At 33.1% G+C, this 10,865-nt stretch overlaps 1 protein-coding gene across 1 annotated transcript; it reads left to right on the top strand.

Annotated features, from left to right (window-relative positions):
* Window positions 1–2,098: 2,098 nt before the first annotated feature.
* On the top strand, window positions 2,099–3,349 carry LOC139875289 (probable glutathione S-transferase). The gene is made up of 2 exons (XM_071862633.1): window positions 2,099–2,410; window positions 2,984–3,349. Exons 1-2 carry the CDS (start codon window positions 2,099–2,101, stop codon window positions 3,347–3,349), a joined length of 678 nt encoding a protein of 225 aa, XP_071718734.1.
* Window positions 3,350–10,865: the final 7,516 nt, after the last annotated feature.

Genomic DNA, 10,865 nt, shown 5'->3' on the forward strand with positions numbered 1-10,865 from the left:
GGATTGATAATTGTAAAATTTTCATATTTATATTTTCTTTACCTAAAAATACGTATGACTTTACCAATCTTTGTTGACTGTTCCAAGTTTAGGGACAGATTTACGGCCCTTGATTTAATTAATTTCATTAATCATTAGTTACTAATATCAAATTATTAAAAGTTAATTAATATTCATAATAATTGTGGTATGAACATGTGGAATTAACACTTGGCGTAATATCCTATAATTAAGCACACAATGACATGTCACCTATTTTAAACTCTCTTTTATATTTTATATAAGTATATAGAATATAGATTTATGCTAAAACATATACTCGTATTTTAAATTTTAATAAAACTAATGTAAATTGTAAGGAAAAAAAAAAGAAAAATAACTATGGCATCATAACGTCATCAAGGTATCATCATCTAATCACTAATACAAAATAATTTTTTTTTTAACATCACTAATACAAAATAAAATTAGCCTCTTTTTCTAGTTATAAAAGTAAATAGTAATAAGAAATTAACATAATAAATGTCTATATTGAATTTGTGGTTAACGTGGATGTATGATTAAAAGTTTGTAAAGGTTCAATCCATAACTACTCTTTTACCTTATTATTTATTTTTAGTATTTTTAAGTCTTTTAGTTTTTAATTTTTAACTTAACCCTTTTTATTTTTATATTTTTTTCCCAACTTTTTAATTTCACTTTGACCCCTTTCACTCTTTGATGTTTTAAATGTACCCTCAACTTTTAAATTTTATTTCTCAGTAAAATACACACCGTTTTACTTTATTATTTTTATTTAATTTTTAATTTTTTTAACCCTTTTATTTTTTAGTTTTTTAATTTAACCCTTATAGTTTTGTTTTTATTATATTTTTCCTAATTTTTTAATTTCACTTTGACCCCTTTCACTTTTTGATATATCAATTATATCTTCAACTTTAAATTTTATTTCTTAATAACACACATACCAACGACTTGATATTTCGACGTCCGTAGCAATGCACAGCTATCTATTTACTTATATATCATCAAATGTAGAAGGCATGAGTCAAGGCTCGAGTCTGGGTTCACCGACAAGGTTTGGTTTTACTATTTCAAACATCACATTAATTTTTTAAATAAAAATCGATAATTACATTTTACCCCCTCCTACTTTCTTTCCCCGATTTAAGTCCTCGTCAATTTTTTAGTTTCAACCTTCCGTTATATTTTGACTGATTTTAGCTCACTATATTTCCCAACTCTCTTTTTAGCAACTTTTTTAACATTTTCTGTTTCTATTTTTTTATAAAATTTTAACAACTTTTCAACCTTTTTTAGCAACTTTTTAAAACCTTTTCTAAACAACTTCTTTTTCCAATTTTTTACAATATATTCTTTAAAAAAACGTTGTAACAACTTTTCAACCTTGTTTTTGAATTATTTATTAACATTTTTTTTTAATTTTTTTGCCTACATTAATCGTAGATATAAATAGTTAGTATAAAATCGGAAGGAAAAAATGATATGTTGTAATAAATTATCTATCTTTTAGGTTATATTAAGCTCATTAACGTTAAAAATTTAGTATATAAAATATATATTTATGTACTGTAAAAAGTTTTATATATATATATATATATATATATATATATATATATATATATATATATATATATATATATATATATATATATATATATATATATATATATATATATATTTAGAGGAGTGGCCACCGAAACTCGCAGTTGACCTCGCTGTTTATTTACATTTTACATATATTTTACATTTTAATATTTATTTAAATTGTTTACGTTTTTTAAGATGATTTATGCACTTTACTTCCAAAAATATTTTTGGTTGAGCCAAAAGTATATATTAAACATTTCGTAAAAATGCCTTATCACAAACGAAAAAAAGGTTTGTAACAACGCGAGACGAACTCCTAACCTCGTTGATTTCATTTGTAATACAAAGTGGGAACCACATTGCCCAAAAACCAAAGTTGACCTTTTAAGTTTTTATATATACATATATATTTATATATTATATATTATATTATATATTATATATCATCTATAAAAGAAAGCCACCTTTAGGCCAAATAAGGTACAAAATGAATGAAGTAAAGCTTTTTTGGACATTTTCAAGCCCATTTGCTCAGAGGATTGTTTGGGCACTTAAACTGAAAGACATAGAATATGAAACAATTCAGGAAGATCTGGCCAACAAGAGTTCTTTGCTACTTGAATATAACCCTATTCACAAAAAAGTACCCGTGTTGTTGCATAATGGAACAGCCATATGCGAATCACTTGTGATTCTTGAGTATATTGACGAGACGTGGAACAAAATTGCTCGTTTATTACCTGAGGATCCGCTTGTCCGAGCTAACGTACGCTTTTGGGCAAAGTATAACGACGAGCAGGTAATTTAATTAGCACTAATTTTAGGGTATATGTTGACTACTAAAGATGAAGAATAACTTGGCACAAATAAAAATTTTGACACTACAACTTAGTTTTATTTGTTTTATTTGACACTTTTAATAATCTTTTGACGCTTAGTTAGCACTAATCTTTGGATATATGGCTACTAAAAGTCAGGAATAACTTGGCACAAATAAGAATTTTGACACTACAACTTAGTTTTATTTGACACTTTTAATAACCTTTTGACGCTTATAATTGTGACATGTAAGTTGAAACCATGAAAAAATACGATGTAAAAAATTCTAAGTGTGAAAAAGTATGACGTAAAAAGTTTTAATGGCTACTAATTTTTAAAAAAATAATTTGTTTATGTACAGCTCATAATTTATTAAGTAAAATTGTTGTTTCTTTGTCACTTAATCTGAAATTTGGTGTTTTTTTAGGAGATATAGAATCAGACACCTCTTCCCTTTAACAGGCAAATACAAACAGATACAAATTTAGGAAAAAGTAAACAGTCATTTTACACTGAATATGTATAACACACAATTTTTACCAAATATATGTAGCTTTTTCCATCAGTATTCGATGCTTTTGTGAATCAAGGGGTGAAGCAAGAGAAAGCAAAAAGTTCAGCCTTAGCGAACCTAGATGTCGCTGAAAAACAGCTCGTTGGAAAGAAATTCTTCAGTGGCGAATCAATTGGATTCTTAGATATCGCGTTTGGATGGATCGCGAATTATCTTGAAATAATCGAAGAAACAAGTGGTATGAAACTGTTAGATAAGGAGAGGTTTCCTCTTATTTCGGCATGGAAGGACAACTTTTGCGATGTCCCAATAATCAAAGAAAGCTGCCCAAATCGAGAGAAGCTGATTATCAAGTACCAGCGTATACGTGCGTATCTTACTACCATTGCTGCGCAAAATGATTAAGCATCTAATACTTGTTGAATCAAGTGATAATGACAATTAGATGCTATCATAATATTTCTGTGAGAATAATATTAGCATAAACCAATGTATTCTTAGGCTTAATTTTACTACTGATTTTGGATCTCTTTTTATTTAGGCGGGAGCCGGATATTGGGTCGTACAAGTGTGCAAATTGTATGAGACTCAATATTCAAAAGGGCTCAAAAAATATTGTCAAACATATTTATAAGGTCATCATTAAGAGAAAAGCACTTTATGGAAGGAAAGTGGGGAATTTTTTTTGAATTTTTTTTTTCACACATTAAAATCACATGAAAATATAAACATTTAAAAAATACACTTTGTGATAAATGTTATTATTTTGGCGGAAAAGCGCTCGAATAAATAAATGATAACAAGTAAATGTTTTAGTTAGAGTTTTTATTCATCGTTTTTTTCATCTTATATGAAGTTTGTTTTTCAAAATTTAGTCTGATTTAGAGTTTAGGGTTTAGGATTTGGTGTTTTGGGTTTAGTCCCTAAACCCAAAACTCAAAACTCTAAACTGTTCGTGTTGAAAATTGATCAATCTAAACTCTAATTTCTAAACCCTAAACTCTTAATTTTTAAACCCTGATTTAAAACCCTAATTTATAGACCCTAATTACTAAACCCTAATTTTTAACCCCTTCAAAAACAAACTTTAATTAAAATAATACATATGATGCATGTTATCATTTATTTCTTCGAGCGTTTTTCGCTAAAATAATATGATTTATCACAAAGTGTCTTTTTTAAATGTTCATATTTTCATGTGATCTTAATGTTTGAAAAACAAATGTTTTAAAAAAATAGAAAAAATTACTTCCTCCCAAAAAGGTGATTTCATCTTGATTAAAACACTTTATATATATATATATATATATATATATATATATATATATATATATATATATATATATATATATATATATATATATATGTGAGCAGGATCAATGGGGAAGTAACCAATCGGGAGGAAGCGGGGGGAAGCAAATTTTTTTTTTTTTTGTTTTTTTTGGAATTTTTTTTCTGACATCAATATCACACGAAAATATGAACATTTAGAAGAGACACTTCGTGATGAATGTTATTATTTAGGCGGGAAAACGATCGACAAAAATAACATTCAAGATAATATTGTTCGTGAAGAATATGAACGTTTTTTTCTTCATGTTTTGTGAAGTAAAATTTAGCCCTATTTAGAGTTTAGGGTTTGGTGTTTTGGGTTTATTCCATAAACCCAAAACACCAAACCCTAAACCCTAAACTCTAAACCGTTCGTGTTAAAAACTAAATCTAAACCTTAAATCTAAACCCTAAATCTAAACCCTAAACCCTAAATTTCTAAACCCTAATATCTAAACCCTATAAACCCTAATATCTAAACCCCAATAGCTAAAACCTCAACATCCGCTCGAAAAACACGATAATTGTTATATATTACTTCTTCGAGCGTTTTCCCGCCAAAATAAAAACATTTATCACAAAGTGTCTCCACTAAATGTTCATATTTTCATCCCATCTATAATGTTCGTGAACAAAGTTTTTTCAAAAAAAGAAAAAAAAAAGTTTTTGCTTCCCCCCGTTTCTCCCCGATTGGTTACTTCCCTCTTGATCCTACCATATATATATATATATATATATATATATATATATATATATATATATATATATATATATATATATATATATATATATATATATATATATATATATATATATATATATATATATATATATATATATATATATATATATCAGTTTATTTGTTAAAATTTAAAAAATAATTTACTTAATATAACTGTTGAATGAAAACCAAAATTTTATATGAAAAATCTTTTTATAAAAAAGATATACTTTTATTTATTGAACAGACTATAAAATTAACGGAACGGTCTTGCTTTTTGGTCTCATTCGAACATAAAACCAGTGTTGACAAACTGATGCATGTTAACATTTTGGGTGTACGTACACGTACATTTATCCTCTATTGTTTCCACATCAATTCGATCAACATTTTTAGGCTTGTTTTTTGGGGAGGCCCGTAGCAGAACAATGTGATCGACCGCTCGGAGCACAAGGTTCTCAGGAGCCCAATTTTTTTATATATATAGATATATAATCGGAGATTTGAGAAACATGAGAACTAGAGAAACACAACTGAAACAGTTAAGGCGAGCGCAATAAGCCCAAAAACAACAATCAAATGCCCCACAAAAAGAAGAAATCAAAGTTTACTAGCATTCTTGCAAAGTCCAAAGGGCCTTTTTAAATGTTTATATTACTCGTTATGACATAAGAGTATTTTTTTTTAATAGCTTATATTATTCGTTACAATTTAAGAGCTTTTTTTCACCCTGTTCTCGGCACTTAAATTTTGGATAGTGAGATGCTTGTCTTCTACATATTCTCAAAAGTGACAAGGAACCAAAATTTATTTTTCTCTTTCTTGTACGTTTATGCTGTTTTTAATTGATTTTAACATTTCTATATGTGACCTAATAAATACGTACAAATAATGAGGGTCGTTGAAATAAATAATCTGCTAATGTCAAAAAACTTGTCGTTAAAAAAAACATGAGGCACAAGAATATTGGACCATAAGTGCTTAACAGAGCAACACGGACATACCTCTGCATATAGTACCCAATATTCATGTTTCCACTTGGCCCAACTGATACACGTCAACGATGCCCAAAGTAGATATTGGCTCCCTTTGTGTATCATCAAAAACACACATCAAGATACAAGACTACATTAGTCTGTCGATTTGCTGATTGTGTTATTGTTGGGTTCTACTTTGTATGGTTTGATTTAGGGCACACGATGGTAGTTGGTGACGAATTTTTTAGGTATTTGTTTTAAATGATTGAGTGACTTCAATCGGTTTTTCAGATAATGGTTTGGTTAGTTGATCATTGCATATTGGTTGTTTTGTTTATTTCACGCGGTTACTTCCCCCGAGTTTTTCATTTCAGTCTCGTCATTGGGTATCTCCCCTGCTCGGCATATCATTTCTTCGGTGTCCGTTCCACATCTTGTTGAAGCATGATGTCACTACAAAGATACGGCTGAAACGGACGATTTAATTCGTGCGGTGTCGTTAGGCCGCAGGACGTCCTGTTCAGTTGATCAAAGTAGCACACAATGGTTTTGTTTATTTATATTGTGTGGGGCCTAAATTTACTTTTGCTTTCTAAGGTGTAGAAGGTGTAAGTTAACCTAGTGTCGTGTTTTTTATGGATTAACGAATTGAAGATCAAGTGGATAATTGTCTTTTAGTTAAATTACCTAGATAAAGGATAGTAGTTGGTTTAAGCTAAAAGTTCTAAGTGCGAAAAAGTAAATAAGTGGAAGGATATCCGGAGTATGCAGATCAGGGAAATGTTGACCAAGATATCAGTGTTGGGTTAGGGAAAGGTAATTATGCTTATGTTAAGACTATGCTTGGAATGATGTAGATCTGGTTGGATGAGCCAATTACACAGACGTACTTGTCTCTGAACTCTCGGAGTTCTCTTTGAGCAGTGAGAAGTATGTCACTTGATTGTATAACTGAAAGGTAGCTATACCTTGAAGGTTATCCTCATTAAAGTACTAGGTTTATTAGTGAGTTGAGCTCTAATCCTAACCTTCGTTATCAGTTTGGTTAACTGAATAACAACGTGCCGTGTTGATTGAACACTGATCACAAGCGGACGGAGTCCGTCGGTTTAAGTTGGCAAAACCTTAAGTGAAAACTAACAACCATTCCATCATACTAATGAGATCATATCAATTCAAACTTTATACAGCATTATAGTTGATATAATGATAGTGAAACAGATAGAAACCTAATAAATACCTAAACATATGATATGACTAAGTCCTAAGGCAACAATCAAACAAGAACATGCAATAGGATTGGGTCACACAATAAAGGTACTAATTAGATCTTAACAGCTCCTAAGAAGTCTCTTCAGAACAGTCAATAGGCATACTAGGTCATTCATGTCTCAATTCCTAAGTTCTGTGTCCTAAAAGCGCATTAATTGCCTCTCGAGAACTCCGACCATACCGAGTTCATAGAATCTTCAGATACAGTATAACCAGGGGTCTTAATCCTATGAAGTAGCTAATTTCATATAGGTGGACAAGTTCTGATCACAATCTAGGTTGGTCAATCCTTAAGATGCTAGCATACAAATCTATCAGACTTCCTAGTTCAGTATTACAACAGTAATCGTACTAAATTAACATAATTACGCTAACCCAAACTTCTATCATGGCAACATACAGATTAATTAAGCTATCATGGTAATATCAGAACGCATTATTAAACATAAAAAGTAAGAACACGTGTTTAATACAAAAGATAAGCGTTTCAGATAAAAACTTGAAAAGGCTGAAGAAATCTGCCCGAGATCGCAGGGACTCGCCGGGATATCCTCCGAAAAATAAAAGCTAAGCTAACTACTACTAAAAACTAACTAAAAGCTTGAAAATATAAAATGAATTACAAATTGAGTGTGTGTTGAAATGGATAGAGAAATCCCTTTAAGTAGACTTGGATTTTGCCTGCAAACGGCTGGCAGGCCGTTTGGCAGCTGGCAGGCCGTTTGGCAAGTCGTTTGGCAGGGCGTTTGCAGGGGCCGTTTGTCTGACCCGTTTGGCAGGTCGTTTTTGAGCCAGGCAAGCCATTTGGCAGACCGTTTTTGAGCCAGGCAAGCCGTTTGGCAGGCCGTTTGGCTTGCCTGGTCAGCTGAATTTCCTGGACCGTGTCTTTCACCATTTTTGCTCTAGAATCTTCGTTTTAGCTCCGTTTTACTTGATTCTTTTAGCATTGCCTTCATAATTACTTAATCTACAAAATTAACCGAAAAGCGATAATTTTGCCGAGAAAGTTTGAATATTTATTGTTCTAGGGCTTAATATTGGGGGTAAAAATGTAACTTTTTGGCCGATATCAAATACCTCAAACTTGACTTTGCTTGTCCACATGCAAAAAGAGAGAATATAAGGTTCTTTCTAATAGATTCTCCCTTGCCCCACCTGTGGATCTTTTTATTATGCCTTCATCAGAAGTCGTCACATCTTTCGAAAGTATTAGAAAAAGTTTCGAGCTTCAATGATTTGGTCGCTAGATTTCAATTGCGTCCATAGTGAAAAAGGCGTACTTTTCAACTCTCAGATGTAGAGTATACATGATCAGACTCCTTACTAGCGGATCACTCATATCACTCAAGTATTTAGGGTGTCCTATTCTAATTGTACTATCGGTCAGAAGCCAGTCGTGTAACAGCTCTCATCATAGGCTTGGTAAAGCATCGATATCTCCACCGGTTAAGCATGGACGGCACTGATCTTCTTCCTAGGCATTCTTTCAAGAGGAAGACGGGTTATAGGGTTTGGTTGGAAATTTTAATGGTTTGGTGAAAGGTATCCAGATCTTTTGATTTTTGAGAGAATTGATAGACTTTGATTCTTCAAAGTATCCATTTTTGGATAGAGAGTGGCTTGGAATCCGTAAAAGTTTTCTTCGAAAGAGGCGGATTTTGCTAAGAATTTGTCTAGAATTTTCTTTGGCTCCTCCGATATCCTTCTTTTAGGGCAACTTCTCGGGTTTTTCTTTGCCTTTATTCGTAGAGACTTTGCTCTTTCAAACATTTTTTTTTTTTGGCATACCCTTTCTTCATAACTTTTGTCTTTTGTTCCTGGTTCCCAGAGAGGAAGTGATAGTCCACCGAAAATAGGTCTTTGACGTATCAAAAACAATTAGGGGTTCGGAATCTTTCAACAAGTGCTTTTGAAGCGAATTTGATCGATCTATCTCTTTATTAATCTCTGGATCCTTTGATCAATGGAAAGGGGAATGAAGGTGAATGGTGTATTTTAGGAGTGAATTTGGGGTGAATATTTCTGATTCATCAACTCTTTGTGAGTTGGTCGGTTTAAATTGCGTGGAGTGGAAACGGAAACGGATGGCTTTTTGTCTTCTCTATTCAGAATAATTTCGGAGGAAGTATCGCACCTGCAACACGTATGGCGCTTACTAACCATTGGTCTTGAAACGTATGTCAGAACCAAGTTCTAACTTGAACCGTATACTGGCACGCTCATCAATTGAAATGACAAAGTACTATAGATTTGATAGGTCATACAGATACTTCGGGTCCAAGATTCCTTACCATTTGGAAGTAGGGGTCGTGCTTGATCATGCGTAGCCTTTTACATATTTTCTTAAAAGAAATCTTTTGACACAAAACATAAGTTTCAGCTTAATCGTTCCGTTCTAATGAATGTTTCGAAAACCGATTTCTAGCAATTTTATTGGATCTTTTGGGCAAAAACAAGGTAAGAATTTTTTTCGAAATCACCCAATATCCATTGCTTAATTACTTTTTAGACAAAAGAATTTTTCAAAACTTGGCGTTTTACGGTTACTTGTCTTTTAAACCTTTACCCATTACCCCACACTTAGAAGAACATTGTCCCTAATGTTCTCTGAAGAAGAATATTTTAATACTTTATTAATTAACGACATTGTCTTCTAAAATTTCCAAGTTAGTTGTGGGGGTTACCCCACACTTAGAGATTTTAGTGCGTAATAATCGAAATAGGTTTGAGGAGGGATTACTTCCCTATGGTCGTGTTACTTTCCTAGTGCTGGGCCTTCCTACGGTCAGTCTCCTAATTGCTAAAAAGGACCAGTCTCTTTTGATAAGATTTCTACATGAAGAATAAAAAGAGAAAGGCAGCATTTCCACTATATATATAACTTTTTAGTACAATGCTTCAAAAAGATAAAACTAAAAGTAAAATAAAGTAAAGTAGTCTATGGAATACTATCCTGGTCAATGTGCTGAGTCGGCGCTGCGAAGTATCCAAATAGATCATCATCATCCTCTAGTCTCGGCAAGTACTCAAGTGGTTACCCTATATCCAACTCAGGGCCTAGTAGTGAATCCAAACAAAGGTCTGACGGCAACTCCAGGTGTGATAGGCTCGGGAAAGGCTCCTCGTCAGGTTTGTTCCCAGTAATCTCAAATGCCTGGGTCGTGGGTGTCTCCACTGAAATGGGAATCGTGACTAGGTGACAACCCTCAGGCAGCTCAGTGACTGGCTCGGTGACTGGAGCAGGTGGCACGATGGGAATAGGAGTAGCATCTGCTGAGATGGCAGCTGAAGCGACTGAGTGAACTGAGGCCGGTGTGGAACGCCTGGGGGTAGCTTGCCGTGTCGACTGAACATGGCGCGCTAGCCTAAATGACAATGGGCCCAGAGTACTGCGCGGCATCCCTTCGCGCTGAAGGTATGCTCTAAGAGCTCGATAGAACCTCTGCTGATCTCTGGGTAATGCCCATGTAACATCAGGGTCATTCAAGGTGGCTCCATAGTGTATCACCGTCTCTGGCTCATGTGTCTCTAGTGGCTGTGTATACTCAGCAGGTCTCCTAGCTAAACGTCTTGATCGTCGAATAGGAGGAGCTGGCGGTGTTGTACCAATATCCTCCTC

This window comes from Rutidosis leptorrhynchoides, chromosome 11 (assembly GCF_046630445.1).
Source record: "Rutidosis leptorrhynchoides isolate AG116_Rl617_1_P2 chromosome 11, CSIRO_AGI_Rlap_v1, whole genome shotgun sequence".
Classification (NCBI taxonomy): Eukaryota; Viridiplantae; Streptophyta; class Magnoliopsida; order Asterales; family Asteraceae; genus Rutidosis; species Rutidosis leptorrhynchoides.

Excerpts from the sequence above, each read along its gene's own strand:
- LOC139875289 (XM_071862633.1), top strand. The coding sequence starts at position 2,099 with ATGAATGAAGTAAAGCTTTTTTGGACATTTTCAAGCCCATTTGCTCAG. Across the intron at positions 2,411-2,983 it reads CAAAGTATAACGACGAGCAG|CTTTTTCCATCAGTATTCGA; the intron begins GTAATTTAATTA and ends AAATATATGTAG.